At 39.9% G+C, this 17,643-nt stretch overlaps 1 protein-coding gene across 1 annotated transcript in view; it reads left to right on the top strand.

Moving 5' to 3' along the window:
• The window catches only part of LOC127452414 (zinc finger protein 628-like), a 34,048-nt gene extending 17,012 nt beyond the window's left edge, over positions 1-17,036 (top strand). The window contains exon 2 of the mRNA XM_051717823.1: positions 12,744-17,036. Within this exon, the coding sequence (XP_051573783.1) occupies positions 12,744-16,867 (4,124 nt within the window). The 3' untranslated portion in view covers positions 16,868-17,036. The remainder of the gene's footprint in view (positions 1-12,743) is intronic.
• The last annotated feature ends 607 nt before the right edge of the window (positions 17,037-17,643 follow it).

Raw genomic sequence — 17,643 nt, 5'->3', positions numbered from 1 at the left:
ATGCATAGTCCACAGATTTATTTGTGAGGTGTTGTGCACTGATTAAAGAACAGTATTTTATGGAGTCTGTTGCAGATTCTTTATGGTGGGTGTGTCTGACAGACAATGGATTGCTTTAATAAACTGTTGGACAAGAAAAACTGTTGGATGCCATGAACATGTTGTGCACCCACACAAATCTTAGTTATGCAGTTCTGAAATGACGCAAACACTCAAAGCGAATCGCCTGGGATGCAGATAAGTGGTGCTGTGCCCTATGTTTGAGCATCTTTTTTTTTTTTTTTACCTCATATTTATATATTGTTTGTTTATCAGTTTTCCTATTTTATGGCTGCACTCAAAGTCAGGGACAAAAAATGGTTCAAGGAACGAAAGCCGAGAACTAACAACATTTTTAGAGGAAGTAACCGAAAACCAGAACAAAGTGATTTTCAATTGTTTCGGAGTGAAAACGTTATTTTTAAATGCTGGTAACTGGTTGTAACATGTTGCCCAAAAATTTAAAATGTGCTTTGATCCTGAGGGAAACTTTTGTATCACACCTTTATTTGCTTAATTGCCCGTTGTGGATGTCGCATTCTCTGAATGAAGACCTTTTTAACAACTATTTATAATTACTACATACAGTATACATGCACAGCTAATCCAGATACAAGGAAAATGTAAAAAAGGTAAAAAAGTAAATTTCTCCATTGTTTCCAAGTCTTCACTGAATTATTGTTAGATATGATGCATTAATACAGATTTCATGCTACCGGGTTTGGACTGATTAGCAGATCTGTAAATAAAATTATACTTAACTGTTAATTAACTGCTTGTTATGATTTCTATGCTGATCAATTCACCACACAGGAAAAAAATGTATTGCTATTTTTCTCTTATTTTGGAGAGGCAAGTGGCTTATTTTCGACTTGTTTTTCCAGACCATGTTGCTTGTTTCTCTTGCAAAATTTGGCAACACTGCAATTGGTATTTTACCCACCTCTTAGCGCAGAGTACTGTCATTTTAAAAAGAACATTGTTAACCGTACTTTTATTTTGTTCTAACCGATAACCTTTTGGAAATGTGGCTGCAGAACTTCTGAACCGGAATGAAAAAATACAGTTTCTGCTCAGAAACATGTCCACTAACACATTCAGTTGTTATATTATATTACTTTTTTGCCTCAGTTCTGTTGCAATACAGGAAAATGTGTAAATTATTGTAAAACCAGTTAACTGTTTTCTTTTTGTTTTGTTTTTTTGCTCAGACGGCCAACTGTCAAAAACTCACACCGTGCCATCCCTATTCCAGTAGTTTAATCAATGTCTTCTGAAGCGATCCAATTGGTTTTGAGTGAGAACAAACCAAAATGTAATTCCTTTTTCACTATAAATCTTGACAGCAGTCTCCTTGGTGATCATGATTTCTAGCTCGATTACACTTCCTATAGTGCCATCTAGCGTTTGTGTAATCGAGTTTGAAATCATGATCATGTGTAAAGACTGCAATGGCAAGATGTACAGTGAAAAATGAGTTACATTTTGAGCTGTTCTCACCCAAAACCAATTGGATCGCTACCGAAGACATTAATTAAACTACTGGAGTCATATGGATTACTTTTATGATGCCTTTATGTGATATTTTGGACTTTCAGAGTTCTGGCCACCATTCTTTGTGAGGACCAGCAGAGCTGAAATAATATTCTAAAAATCTTTATTTGTGTTCAGGGGTCAGTTGCACCAGCTATACGTAAGTTACAACTTAGCCTAGTTGTGGCGTAAATGGGCACCAAGTCACAATTTACGCACTACTAAATATTTGAGCATTGCACCATTAAACTTAGGTGGGACGTAACCCTACGTATAAACTAAATATTTATGGAAGACTCCGACCAGGAGTAGCCTAATGGTTGGAATAAAAAAGCAGACTGATATTTTATGACATCAATGAGCTCATGTTTTGCGTGAAAGGCATGAATCGTTTCGACATACAGTATGATGTTGACATTTACACTCGTTTACATTTACAACGAGAAAAATAAACGTACTTTTAAGCGACTCTTCAGCATGAAGGGTGTGTCACCCGGTGTCAAGTTTCAACACATTCAAAATATATATATAGGATATTAAAATTATAAATAAATGTCTATTTTTCCAGCCTGTTGTACTGTATTTATCACCCTTTATTTATTTTAGATACAGTTCCTATATATAGTTATTTACACAGGGCAAATATACTATTTATCAAATCTACTTTTATTACACATCGTATTTTAATGGGGATATAATTTATTACAACTGACAATTATAATCAAGTTTTGAGCAAACAAGTTTTGAACATCAACCGTAACAAGATCAAACTGAATTTCACGGATTTTTAACGCTTTTATGTACGAATTTGAAGGCTGTTTATTGGATCAGTACAGGTAAACTTCATAATATGCGACTACGCATTATTTTACAGTGAGCTTACGACCTACTAGTTAAGTCTTGCCTTAAGAACAGGTGGTGCAACCAAATTAAGCACTGACTTAGATACAAACTAACTAGTAGTTACTAAGCCCCAAGTGTGAACTTTACGTCCCAACTTATATGAGACCTTACGCACAGCTGGTGCAACCCTACCCTGGAGAAGAAAAATTCATACACATCTGGGATGGCATGAGGGTGAGTAAATGATAAGAGAATTTTAATTTTTGGGTGAACTATTCCTTTAATAAAATCTCTCTAGGCACAGCATGATCTGTGGTTTCCCAGCATCTTCTGCACATTTAAGTTCTTCCCAACAATGACTATATGATGAAGGCATCCAGCTTTTGACACATTTGGACAATTGAAGGGCTCATACACAACTATTACAAAAAGGTGCTAACATTCATTGAAGAAGGCAACACACTATATTAAGAACCAAGCGGATGTAAATGTTTGAAGAGGATGATTTGTTAAATTGTTATTATTTTGTTTTGTGGGAAATATGTAAATATCTGTGGCTTCTGAAGGACAGTACTAAATGAAAATATATAATCTTTAATCTATTAAAATTATTAACCCTTTTTTGATTTAGACAAATGAAACAGAAAAGCAAACATATATACACCGAATCAACTTAACCCCCATTATTCCCTTTCCCCCTCTCAATCCCCAACCCCACCCTCAACAAATACCTCTGTGGTCAAACTTAGAATACACACACACACACACACACACACAAAAAATAAAAAATAAAAATAATAATAATATTATATATAATATATCACACACATTTAAAACTACACATCTCTCTCCACTTCCCCTCCCTGAAAGCCTTCCAAAAATGCCAAATAGCTGCCCCAATTTTTATTAAATAAATCCAAGTTTCCCTGCCTTCTATATGACATTTCTTCAAATGCCGCCACCTGCCCATCTCTGTGCACTTCTCCTGAAATGAGGGTGTTCCAGCTGACTTCTATCCCCTAAGGATGACCTGCCTGCCGATCATAACACTGGCTAGGACCCAATTTTTTATGTATTTATCCCCTATATTAATGATAGCCCCATCGCCTAAAATACAGAGTCTGGGTCAAAATGAAATTTGAGTGTCCAATACGTCACACATAAAACTCTGAACCTTCAACCAAAAATCTTGGATCTTAACACACCACCAAAAAACATGGGTTGTGTCCCCATCTTCTGATTGGCATCGCCAGCAGGTAGGTGTGTCTTTAAGACCAAGCCTATACAATCTAGAGGGGGTCCAATAGAATCAATGTAAAATCTTAAATTGCATAAGGCGCACCCTTGCATCTCTAGATATAGACTTGATGTGTTTTTAGAATCCTTGCCCACACTCCCTCCTCCAATACCAAGTTTAAATCTTTCTCCCATAGTCTCATGAGAGAAGTTAAATCTCCATCCCCCAGACTCTGAATTAGCAGGGAGTAATAAACTGATGCCTCATGACCTTTTCCAAAAGCAGTAATCACCACTCCCAGAGTATCTGCCACTCTAGGGGGGTGTATGCTACTCCTAAAAATAGTACAAAGCAGGTGGCACAGCTGTAAATACCTAAAGAATTGAGACCTGGGGATCCCAAAATGTTGAACCATATTTTCGAAGGATCTCAACACTCCACTCTCATATAGGTCACCAAGCATATTAACCTCCCTCACAATCCACTCTGTCCAGCAGAAAGGGGACTTATTAATACATAATTTTGGGTTCAGCCATATGCTCAAAGCAACATTTAAATGAATGTCTGAATTAAACACTCTGGACACTTTTGTCCATACCGCGTGCAAAATGCGAGATAATGGGGTGTAACTTAACTTCTCCGGTTAGTTTGATAGAAAGGCTTTGCAATGGCGAAATAGGGGATTTGAACTTCCTGTTCAATACAAAACCAGGGAGGGGCTCTCTCACTCTCTCAGGTGGAAGTGACCAATAAGCCAAACGTCTGAGACCGAATGCATAATAATAAAAAAAAATCTTGGGTAGGCCATGCTCACCTTTGTCAATCGGCCTTTGCAATTTACTGAAATGTAATCTGGGACGTTTACCATTCCAAATGAAGGACTTTTCTATGCTATCAAATTGCTTGAAATAAGAGAGGTGGACATCTATAGGGAGAGGTTGTAGCAGGTAGTTGAATTTTGGAATACAGTTTATTTTAATAACATTAACCTTCCTAATCATAGATGAATATAACGAAGCCCACATTGCTCGAAAACCATTTTATTAAAGGGTCAAAATTAACTAACTAAATCACACAAATTTGCTGGGAATAAAATACCCAAATACTTAATGCCCTGTTTGGGCCACTGGAAGGCCCCCGGCTGAAAAGCCATTACCGGGCAGTACGCTGTCAGAGCCAAAGCTTCGGATTTAGACCAATTAACTCTGTATCCTGAGAATTTAGAAAATGAATGAATAATTCTGTGGAGGCAAGGCATAGATCTAGTGGGGTCGGAGATGAATAATAAAATATAATCTGCGTAAACCAAAAGCTTGTGTGCCACACCTCATGCCACCACCCCTGGAAAATCATCCTCCTTTTTTATCGTGGCTGCTAATGGTTCCAGGGCAAGACAAAACAATAATGGGGAAAGAGGGTAACCCAGAGTAAAATAATATGAAATTATTCCATTTGTTTGTACCACTGCTACCGGGTGTCTATAAAGTAACTTCCATCCAATAATAGTATTCCCAAACCCATATATTTCCAAAATCTTAAAAAGATAATCCCATTCTACCAAATCAAACGCCTTTATCGCAATAAAGTAAGATGGCAGCTACTGGAGTCTGATCATTCGCCACTGACAACATGATATTGATGAAACTCCTAATGTTATCAGAAGAGCTACGGCCCCGAATAACCCCACCTGATCTATATGTATAAGAGATGTCATAACTTTACTTAATCGGTTAGCCAAAATGTTTGACAATATTTTAAAGTCTAGCTGGATCATTGGAAATTGGACAGTAACTCATACACTTGCTTGGATCTTTTTAAGAATCAAGACTGATCCAGGGCCTGGGTAGCTCAGTGGTAAAATATGTTGGCTACCACACCTGGAGTTCGCTAGTTCGAATCCAAGGGTGTGCTGAGTGACTCCAGCCAGGTCTCCTAAGCAACCAAATTGGCCCGGTTGCTAGGGAGGGTAGAGTCACATGGTGTAACCTCCTCGTGGTTGCTATAATGTGGTTCATTCTCAGTGGGGCGCATGGTGAGTTGAGCATGGTTGCCGCGGTGGATGGCGTGAAGCCTCCACACGCGCTATGTCTCCGTGGCAACACGCTCAACAAGCCACGTAATAAGATGTGTGGGTTGACGGTCTCAGACGTGGAGGCAACTGGGATTCGTCCTCCGCCACCCGGACTGAGGCGAATCACTACACGACCACGACGACTTAAAAAAAGCACATTGGGAATTAGGCATTCCAAATTGGGAGGAAAAAAAAAAAGAATCAGACTGATCCAGGCTTGTGTCATGGTTGGTGGAAGCTTTCCATTCTAGATTAATAAATTAAATTTCTAGCAAAATTGGAGCCAGTTCTGTAGCATAAGATCTAAAAAATTCAGCAGCAAAGCTGTCTGGCCCCGGCGCCTTGCCTGTTTTATATATCTAGCCAGCTGTTTCCCTGCCTTGTCCCCCGACTGTCTTGCCCTGAATAGCCAAAACTCCACCTTGCGCAACAAAATAGTATTATATCTGTATTTCAATCGGGTCAATTCCCTGAGGTCATTAGATGACATTCAGCACTTCAGTTCTGCCTCGGCACTTTTAATATTCCCTTCTAATTCCATGAGTTCTTGTGCTTTGGATTTTTTGGTGAATGAGGCATACTGTATGATCCGGCCCCTAAGAACCGCCTTAAATGCCTCCCAAGCCAAACACAGAGGATGCTGAGGATCAGTTGGTGTCCATATAGACTCTGATTTCAGCCTTTAGCATTTGTTGGAATTCACTATGTGATTTCTTTTTCTCCATATGTGGCAACACCTCTGAACACACCAGGGCATGATCTGAGACTAAATTAAAACAGATGAAATGAGGGACTTATATTAATAATATATTAAAAAAAATCTATTCTAGAGTAAATCTTATGGACTGAAATGTATAGTCCCTACTAGATGTGTTCAAAAGTCTCCCAGTATCTGTAAGACCAAGATTTTTACACATCTTGTGAAGCATCAGTGTTACTCTAGGGGGCTTGCACACTTTTGCTTCATTATGATCAAGGACTGAGTCCACCAAATGATTAAAGTCTCCTCCCAATATTATATCATGAGTGGTTCCAGCGGCTTTCAACATCCCTTCAAGATCTATAAAAAAGCCTTGATCATCAACATTAGGTGCATAAGTATTAGCCAAAATAAGACATTGTTCCTGAATTTCAGCTAAAACAATAATTACTCTTCCTAATTTATCTTTTCTCTGTTTGAGACATTTGAATTGTAGATGTTTACTTATCAGTGTAATGGCTACCCTGCTCTTACTTGAGCCAGCACTCAAATTTTCCAGCTTCCTGCAGAGAAAGGTGCGTTTCTTGAAGAAACAATTTATCACATTTCTTAAGCTTAAGAGAAATAACCTTGCTTCTTTTTATGGGGTGCCCCAACCATTCACATTCCATGTGGAGAGTGACAATCCAGTCATATTAACATTTGACATTTTGACATATAAGAAAAAATAGATTGTGTGTCAAAAATAAGATTATAAAAACAACATTCCAACATTAGTGCAACCATCAAAACCCGAACATCCCCGGAGCAAAACAAACAGAAAAAAGAAAAATGTGCGCATTAACCCCGCACATGAGAGTGCCAACTGGCGTCCATCCCTCCAAACTCAAACAGTCCATGCACGCCTATGAGAACCCCCACGACATCTTTGCCATCAGATTGCTCAAGTCCGGTGTTTCTATAAAAATTTTGTGAGACAGCAAAATTACACAGCAAAAGATAATCTATAATACAAACTCCAGCTAGTAGGCGGAATAAACACAAAGAGCATGTAGATTCATCCATTAAACTGTCCTGAAGGTGTGACACTCTACAAAATAAACTCCAGTCGCTAGGCGGAGCCAGCAAAAAAAAAGAAAAAGAAAAAAAAGGGCGCACAGATTTCTCAAACAGTCAAGCAAATGTTCAGTGAGCCGGTCCACTCGGCTGCAACATGAGTGCAAGCAATTGACTTACTCCAATGACTTTACAAGAAATACTCCACAAAACAAACTCCAGCCAATAGGCGGATTAAGCACAAAGATGTGTAGATTCATCCATAAAACTGCCCTGAAGGTGTGTTGCTCTATAAAATAAACTCCAGCCGATTGGTGGACTAAGCACAAAGAGCGCGCAGATTCTTCAAACAGTCAAGCGAATGTTCAGTGAGCCGGTCCACTCGGCTGCAACATGAGCACAACAAGACGACCCACTCACTCCATGAAGGACATCGCTTGCTCTGGGCATGTAAATGTTTTACGGCCATCCTTAGCATCTATTCTCAATTTGGCCGGGAATATCAGTGCAAAAGCGACCTTCCGTTGATGTAAAAGTTTCTTGCATTCCTTGAATCGATCACATTTCTCTCGTCGAATTCATAAAGTCTGGGAACAAGAAAATGCTGTGGTTCTTCCAAGAAAGCCTTCCTTTACTCCTTGTGTAACACCAGATCTTTATCGGATGATATCAGAAATTTGGCCAGAATTTGGCCTGTCTCCCTCCGCAGATCGCCGAGCAGGAACCCTGTGAGCTTGTTCGATTTCCAGCTTATGGCCTGCTATGTTGAGCAGATTTGGAAAGAGCCCATCCAGGAATTTCACCATATCTTGTCCCTCTTCACCCTCAGGAATTCCAATGATTCGGACGTTATTCCACCGATTGCGGTTCTCCATGTCCTCCAGCTTCTCCCAGACATGCTCCAAATCCACCTTGCTCGCTGGGGGATTAGCAGATAAATTAACTCTCCGATGACTCCAGGTAATCGATCCATTTCTCGACATCCCCCACTCTTGTAACCACATCAGTGAACTTCGCCTCCATGGCAGTGATCAATCGACGTATCATTGCCAAAATGTTCAGCATCTTTCGCCACATTTCACGCACCTCTCACTAAATCGACTCCCAGGCTCGCGGCCTGCTCGGGGTGTCAACTTGAGCACGTAAGTGTCTTAATGTCTCCAGAGCCCAAGGATTTTGAATTCTTTGAATTATTGTGCTCCTAGAACAGTTATGGAACAGAGTGTATCGAATCTCACCGGTTTATGTCATTAAAGGTGTTAAAACTAGCAAAGTGCACAGAGCTCGCCGTTGACACTTCCGATCCTCGCATGGCGTCACGTGACTCCTCTATTAAATTCTTATTAATTCTGAAAGGGGTGTGTAAACAAAAGGGGATGCAAATTTATGCATAGGCTATAAACTATAAAATGTTTAATTTTGTGTGTGTGCGAGTGTGTAATAATACACTGACACAGAAGCTTGAGATGAACCCAGATGCAGGAGTTTATTATACAGAACTCTGGAAAAGCAGGCAAGCAAGCAGGGTTAGTATTCATGAATTGTATACAGTTTTAGGAAACAGTCTTAGACAGAACTGAGAACCAAGGCAAAAGGCACTAATCCATGAGTGGTAACTTCTAGATCAAAATAGGTCCAAACAGGAAACTTCAATGTCAAATAAGATCACAGGTGAGTAAGGTACGCAAACTGAAGGGCAGGTTACCACATTGAACAACAAAGTATTTTCAAGGATCTCAAAGTCACATTCCCATAGTATTCAGAGTGGTTTGTGGTATAACATGTAAGTTCAAACAGGTAAGTTGATAGGGTGTAAACTCGGAATTCATAAAAACACTTGTCTTGCTTGTCAGGGGTGGATCGTGGATAAACAGGTGAGATTAGTCCAGGTGAGTGGAAATGCTGTATTCTCCGTGTAACTTGATGTGTATATCCAGAACTATCCATGAACAAACGGGTGAGGTAAAAACACAGGAGAATAGGTAACCCATAAACACGGAAGACTCAGACTCAATTAACTAAGTTCTCCAGAACAGATCAGTGATGAAGTTATAAGCGGGGAAGCAGTATTCTACTCTGGCGGGCGAGAGGGAAGTCCAAAGAACCTTGCAATAAGGCTAGACGCTGACAGAGTGTGAGAGTGAGGTTTAAGTGTAAGTCTCAACGGGGTGATAATAAACTGCAGGTGTGCGTGATTAAAACTCGGGTGAGTGAGAGCGGGTGACTGACATTGAGGGAGAGTCCGGTGCGCTCGTAACAGAGTGTGTATACTATATACTGTATATATATATATATATATATATATATATATATATATATATATATATATATTAAGCTAAGCTAAAAGCTATACTTCAGAGAAAGTAGCAAGTTACATTACAAGCTACAGAAGTAGCTTGCTACATTAAAGCTTTTTGTTTTTCAACTAGATGCACAGAGTATACTGTCATAGACAAAGCATCTAAATAACTTATTCACATGATGTTTATCAAAACCATAGTATAGTATAGTGCAATACAGTACACAAGTAAACAGTGAAGTCCAATATAAAATGTATGTGCATGTAGACAATATGTAAATTCATATTTATACATGCTACCCATACAAACCCATGTGCTCAATATGAAAAATCACTATTTTTACATTTTATTTTTTATATTTATACTACTACCTCTACAGGCCCACACCTATTTGAACATAATTTCCTTTGCACATTCCTGTATAAAAACTCTGCATACATATCCTATTAATCTTATCCTTAAATTCTGTCTCTAGCTGTTGTATATCTTAATGTACTGGAAGCTTCTGATCAGAGGCCACATTCCGTGTGTGTGTGTGTGTGTGTGTGTGTGTGTGTGTTGGCTTATGGGTAGGATTAGGGGATATAAAATAGCATTAGCCTGCTATGAAATCAATGGAAGTCTATGAGATGTCCTCACTTATATAGGGAAACAAACCTGTGCACGTGCGTGTGTGTGTGTGTGTGTGTGAGAGAGAGAGAGAGAGAGAGAGAGAACACATCTGGGCAATAACAATGCAGTGTTTCCCATATATGCATTTTGCAGCACAAATACATGCACATACTCAGTGACGTCACCACATGACACACAGGTGTCAAACTCGCTTAAGTTCAGTTGGCCCGCAAGCTCATTTCTGAAATGTAGGATGGCAGGGGATCGCAACATTTCGCTGAACAATCAGTTAGCGCTTTCCTCGTGAATATTAATGACCCTTCCCCTGACATCTGTACATTTTGGAGCGCATTTTGCTCGCTTCAAAAGAGGAATGAAACAGTGCTACACAGATCAGTTATCAACACTGCTCAATCATGGATAAAGGAGCATGAGCGCAGAGCAGGTAAGGTAATTTGCGGACTGGTCTCAGCTGAACAGACTGTTTTAAATGCGCTTGTAAACCAGTGAGATGCGCGACGGGGATCGCAAAACTCATTTGAATGCGATACAGAATTGTCTGATGCAAAACTCTTATGTCTCGGTGATGAAACTAGTTTAAAACAAACAGCTCCCACATTCTAAACAGCACTGAAAAAGAAAACAGGAGAAATAGAAAGCTTTTCAATTCTGTAATCACAACACTTACAAAATATTTACCATGAATTTACTGTAGTGACACTAACTGTACTGTATTAACTATGGTAATTGTGGCAAAAAAAGTTTCTAAATGTATTTAGACTTCTGTTTTTTCATTACAAAAATGCCATAGTTCTTTATATGGAAACCATAGTTACTAATCATGGTAGTGACGAGCCAAGCATGGTTTTACCTATGGTTACCATGGATTTATTACAAATATCATTGTTAAAACTATGTAGATTATGGAAGGACTGTGGTACATTTTCATAACTGTTATGGACCAAGCTATCAGTTTCCAACTGTAGAAAATGTTCTCTTGTAATTCTCTCTGATTGTTTTGATTGCCTTCAGAAACTCCAAGAGATGACTATAGTTTAATCAGTAGGAGACTGATAAAAGGAATCTGTAAAGGAGACACAACTTAGTCACACTGTCAGAATATTTCAATTTAGCCATATAAAAATTAGATGTTTATTTATTCCAAAGATGTCACTGTTGTTGATATCATAATTTTCATCTGCATCCCAAACTCAAAATCAATGCCGTACTGTCAAATGTGTACATATGCCGTACAAACCAAAGCATGTGCTGGTTCCACATTTTCAATGGGCCCTTTGAGGGCACAAATAAACCCTGATGTGGCCCAGGCTGAAATTGAGTTTGACATCCCCGTTTTAAGCTATTCCTCAAACAATACGCATTAACACGTGTCTGGCGTTGCGGGCTTATGGATGCGTGCACAACAGCACAGCTGCTGAAAAAAATCCTAAGGGAAACACTGCAATGTAATATATGATGGTATCAGATGGTATTACCATGGTACTTTGGTGTACAATAAGCATATTTATGTTCCATTTTGTATTTACATGGCGCTTCAAGGTAATTCAAAGAATGCCATGGGACTACCATGGTATTTCGTCATATGATTACAAAATTCATATACCATTGTATCATCATGGTGCTTCCAGGTAATAGTACATGTCCAAAAAACATGTGTTTTCTTGTAGGCTACTAAGTGTTTTGATAATCTTTTGGTTGTAAAATGTCTTTACTTGCAGTGATTCACAAGCTGCACACATTTTGAACTTCCTTCATCACTGGCAAACGATAGGAGGCATTTGCTGGTTTGGTTTCCATTGATGGTAGATCCACTGCATCCAGCGTTATCTTCATTTTCCGTATTTTAAAATATTCTGTGAGCGTGTTGTCAAGTGAGAACATACAACAAATGATTCAGCAGCTCATGTGTTAGCTGCTAGAGTCATTCAGATTGAATCGCAAACCAATTCAGACCGCTTTGCTATCACGTGTGACCAATTCATTAGAAAGTGTCAACTCAAATGAACAAATCATTTGTGAATTGGGCATCTTTAGTTCTGATTCAAAATTGACGATAGTAAACACTGGTGTGATGTATGATGAAGTAGTGTAGCTTTTGTCAGAGCTACCGCTTTGTAAAAGCTACACCGCTACCTAATCAAAAATATAGCTTCGCTACTAAAAAGCTACTAGATTTGAAAACTAGAAAAGTTACCACCTCGCTACTCAGAAATGTAGTTAAGCTAATAGCTTCACTATTTCTAGAAAAGCTACTGCCCATCACTGTTGAGGTTTTATGTTGCTTTTACAGTTAAATTACCTTCTATTTAATGTTTTGCCATCACTCCACAGGGCAAGAAACCGATAAAGAGGAAATAGTGGACAAAACTATAGAAAACCTCGGCTCAGATTCAAAGCTTGCCATAGAGGAAGAACACCGGCTGAAAAAAGATGAAGAGGAGTTTACAAAAGAAATTGAGTTTTCTGGCAAGGAAATGCAAGGTATCGAAACAGGAGATCCCAACAGCATGGAAAAGGCTAAGCACAACACAGAAGAGAGTAGAAAAGATGAAGAAATTGAGTTTTCTGTCGAGGAAATGCAAGGCACAGAAGGGGAGATAGAAGAAACAGAAGATCCCAACAGCTTGGAAAAGGTTAAGCAGAACACAGAAGAGAGGGGAAGAGCAGATGAAATGGAGACTTCTACAGAGGCAATGCAAGGCATGGAAGGAGAGATAGAGGAAAGAGGACATCCCGACAGCTTGGAAAAGGTTAAGCACAACACAGTGGAGAGGGGTAGAGCAGATGAAATGGAGCCTTCTACCAAGGCAATGCAAGGCATGGAAGGAAAGATAGAGGAAACAGGAGATCCCAACAGCATGGAAAAGGTTAAGCCCAACACAGAAGAGAGAGAAGGAGCAGATAAAATGAAGCCTTCTACCAAGGCAATGGAAGGGGAGACAGAGGAAACAGGAGATCCCAACAGCATGAAAAAGGTTAAGCCCATCACAGAAGAGAGGGGAGAAGAAGATGAATTTAAGGGTGGTGGTAAAAGATTAGTTGTCAAGCAAAGGAAAAGCAGCCTGGAATGTAATGAATGTGGTAAAAAGTTCACTCGTCGGGAAACATTCAATCTGCATCGACACTTTCACATGCACCAGGATGAGCAGGCTTCCCTTACTTGTAAGGAATGTGGCATTACTTTTCAGCATCGAAGTGACCTCATAAAACACCGCAGTACACATAAAGAAGAAAGCCAAACTAGATTTGTATCAAAAGTATCACGTTCAAAATTACTTTCTAAGAGGATGTCAAACTGCAAAATATACAAAAAACAGAGGAAATTTCAGTGTGAGCATTGCGGTATGCGTTTCTGTACAATGGTTAGATTAAGGCTTCATGCTTGTGAACAGTATGTGGAGAAGCCTTTTCGCTGCCCTCTGTGCCGCAAAGAATTCCAGTACAGAGTGTCCATAAATGCCCACATGCAGAGTCACTCTTTAGACTGTCCATATCGATGCCTAGAGTGCAACAAAGGTTTTCAGAGCGTGGCCACGCTGCATATCCACCAACGATCCCATGCTGTTCTGAAGCCTTATGAGTGTCCAGATTGTAATATGGTCTTCAGGCATCGCTTCATCATGGAGGACCATCGACGCAGGCATGCAATAGAAAAGCCACACCAGTGCAAAATCTGTGTGAAGAGCTTCAAGTTTAGTAGTGTTTTGCAACAGCACCAGTATCTTCACACTGGCCGAAAGCCTTACCACTGTTCATACTGTGGAAGAAAGTTTGCTTTTGCTCAAAACATGCGAGCACATTGTCGCCAACACAAGAAGATCTCTCACTCAGCTAGGTCTGAGGCATGTGTTACAAACTATAATGTATCTCACGACAGAGATGTGGGAGGTCTGGGTAAAGAGAACACAAACCATAATGTTGAGCAGCAGCGCAACTGTCCTCTTTGCCCTCAAATGTTTTGTAAAGCAGCTGAGCTAAGAGCACACATGTTAATCCATGAAGCAGAGTATGAAAGGATGAGCAATGGCCGAAGATTTGATAAGGTTTATTCATGCCGATATTGTCTTCTCAAATTCCCAACGGAATCCAGCCTGCAGTCACATTTACAAATACATGTGACAAACACATTGGGTGTAAACACATCACCTATCTCAAATCAGTTTAAAGCAGTCCCCGAAAAGAAGAATAGGGATGAGGCAGATATTGACAGTATGTCAAGAGTAGGGGGATTGGGTGAACAGACAGAAAAGAAACCTTTCAGGTGTAGAGACTGCGGAAAATGCTTCCGTTACCGATCAGTGTTAGAGCTCCACATGCGCATACATAGCAAGGGTTACCAGTGTCACGTGTGTAAAAAGTCCTTCAGATTCAGTAGCTACTTACAGCAGCACTCCATTATTCACACAGGGAAGAAGCCATACAAATGCCCAGACTGTGGTAAGGATTTTGCATTTCTTCATAACATGAAAACACATCAGAGGCTGCATCAACAAAAACCATTCCGCTGCACGCAGTGCCGTAAGGGCTACAGTGATGAGAGTCAGCTTCAGCGGCATATGCTTTCCCATACCGGTGAAAAACCTTACAAATGCCATCTTTGTGACAAGAGCTTTTCCTTAGCCTACTTGCTCCGTGACCATCTTAATACTCATACAGGGGAGAGACCCCACCGTTGCCAGGAGTGCAATAAGTCATTCCCTTGGCTTAGCAGTCTGCTTGTACATCAAAAGATACATATGCGCAAGCGGCAAGGACCGAGTCACAGTTATCCTATGTCCGTACATTCACAAAGAGGTAGAGTAAATGCAAGTGGTGTGAGGAGAGGTAGGGGTAGGCCGAGGTTAGACAGAGACAATGGGAGGTCAGTGCCTCTACGACAAGACCCTCTACCCGGTCAGATGCCAAATTTGGTTCCACAACAGTCACATAGCTTCAATGCAGGTAGCCATCAACGCATGCAGCTGAGATCACAGCACTTGCAGGCACAAAATCATTCCCAGCCAATTCAATTGCAGCAAGAATGGCAATTTCAAATTACGCCCCCATCAGATGAACTGCTGCACTCTCAGAGTTTATTAGAAACCCAGCCAACTGATGTGCAGATGCAGTGGCCAGGTCTTCCAGACCTCATGCATCAGCAGCAAACTTCTCGAGCAAATGTGCCAGTGTCAGCACAACCTAGCCTAGCTACTAATCATTATCCAGAGATCAAAATATCTGGCAATGATCAAGAGCAAAAAGGAAAGCATCCTTCTCTCTGGGTGAATACACCAAACTCTCCGGAATCACCACACCACATGGACAGGACTTCATCACTGGATGTGACAACACAGTCACCAAGATCCAGAAGTCAGAGTTCACCAAACCAGCTGCTTAATGTTCAAGACCAAAAGCAATCACAATGGTCAGTACTCTGTGATTCTGTACAAACTAGACCACAGGATGACCAAGTAACCATGGACTTGGATGCAGCAACCAGCAGTGAATCTAATAAACGTCCTCATGTTAGAAAGGAGGATTTGCAAATCCAGAAGTCCCCTGGTCTGGGTAAAATGCCAATTTTGGGTCAGACTGATGGTATGGTGCTATCCACTGGTGTTTCCTCTTTACAGAACGCTAATCCATGGAGTCTGCAAACACATTTAGAAATGTCTACAACTGTGAGTTTGCAAGAAATACCTGGAGATGCATTGGAGAAGCAGCAAAACAGAATAATCCACCATTTGCCTCAGCAGATGCAGGTTCCCCATCAGCTATCACAGCAAATGCAGGTACCACAACAGCTATCACAGCAAATGCAGGTTCCACAACAGCTACCACAGCAAATGCAGGTTCCACATCAGCAAATGCAACTACAACAGCAGCTTCTACAACAACAACTTCATCAGCCACAGCTCCAGCAACAGACTCAAATGCCTCCTTCCTGGGTTAGTGCGACTCCATCAAATCAGCTGGGACCACTGAACATGCCATATCCATCAGCTCGTTTTCCTCTTGGGGAAAGACCCCCTATGTGGGGGTTTCAAACTACTCCAGTGTTAAATGGACCAGTTCAACAAGGCCATATCCCGGCACAACAGCATGTAGCCCTAATGTCTGGCCGACAAATTCCTCTAAATCAGTCTACATCTTTTATCTCGCCACCTTTTCCTCCACCTCCACCGTCCCTTAATTTACCTGCTCCTCATCCAATACATTCTGTTGGAAGGCAACTTCCAGGTCCATTACCACAAGGCATCTTCTTCAGCTCACAGGGCACCATAAATGAGATGCCACTCATGCCACAAGTGACAAACTTACCTCAGTTAGCTCAACAAACTGAGCCACACAAAATTGTCAATAAAATGCCTTTTGCTCCTGATCACCTATTCCATTGCATGATCTGTGGTTGTTCTTTACCTGGAGAGTTAGAATTACAGATGCATTATATGCAACATGCACAGCGAGATATTTGAGTTTGATTTAAAAAAAAAAAAAAAAAAGATATACATACAATAGATGAGTTTAGACTGTATCTTTGCTGTTTTACTGTACATTGCTGTTAAACTGCTGGAGTGTCTGTTCAAGATTTTAAAACGTATTAATGTTTTTATTCAGTTATTAAATTTTCCAGCTGTACATATACTAGTTTCATGTGATTTGTTACCCTCGTGCAATAAACCACACAAACCAAATTAAACATAAATACATATTTGCTAAAACAAAAAACCTGCAGTGTTATTGTAACATAAGCACATATTTAATTACCTTAAAATCATTGAAATTTAAACTCATAGTCAACCACTTTTTTGGCTCAAGTTGCTAAACTCAAGAAAGTATACCTTATGGTTATTTACAAGTAATATGATTGTCTACTACAAATTTGTTCAATGATTCATAAAGAGCTAATGAGTTAACAGGCATTGCTACTGCATTAAACATGCTGACACTTGTCACTTTGTTAGTTTACTTGCAAATTAGGGAAGTAATACAATAAAAAAAAACAGCAAATTTATAATGGGTTTATACTACATTAATAAACATTTAAAATCATGCTGGTAACTTGGCGTATCATGAAAGGGGAGTTCAAATTTTCTTTCTTTTGTGAGTATTTGTCTCTTGAAAGTGAATTTATGCATAGGTAATACTTCAAAGTCTTGGCTAAAAAAAACCTGTTTACCTTATTTCCCTGGGGAAAAAAATACAGTTTGTCGAGCATGTTACCTTTTGTGGAAAACATTTACCAATAGCT

This window comes from Myxocyprinus asiaticus, chromosome 15 (assembly GCF_019703515.2).
Source record: "Myxocyprinus asiaticus isolate MX2 ecotype Aquarium Trade chromosome 15, UBuf_Myxa_2, whole genome shotgun sequence".
In the NCBI taxonomy this organism is placed as follows: Eukaryota; Metazoa; Chordata; class Actinopteri; order Cypriniformes; family Catostomidae; genus Myxocyprinus; species Myxocyprinus asiaticus.
This window is presented reverse-complemented; position numbering and strand designations above follow the sequence as displayed.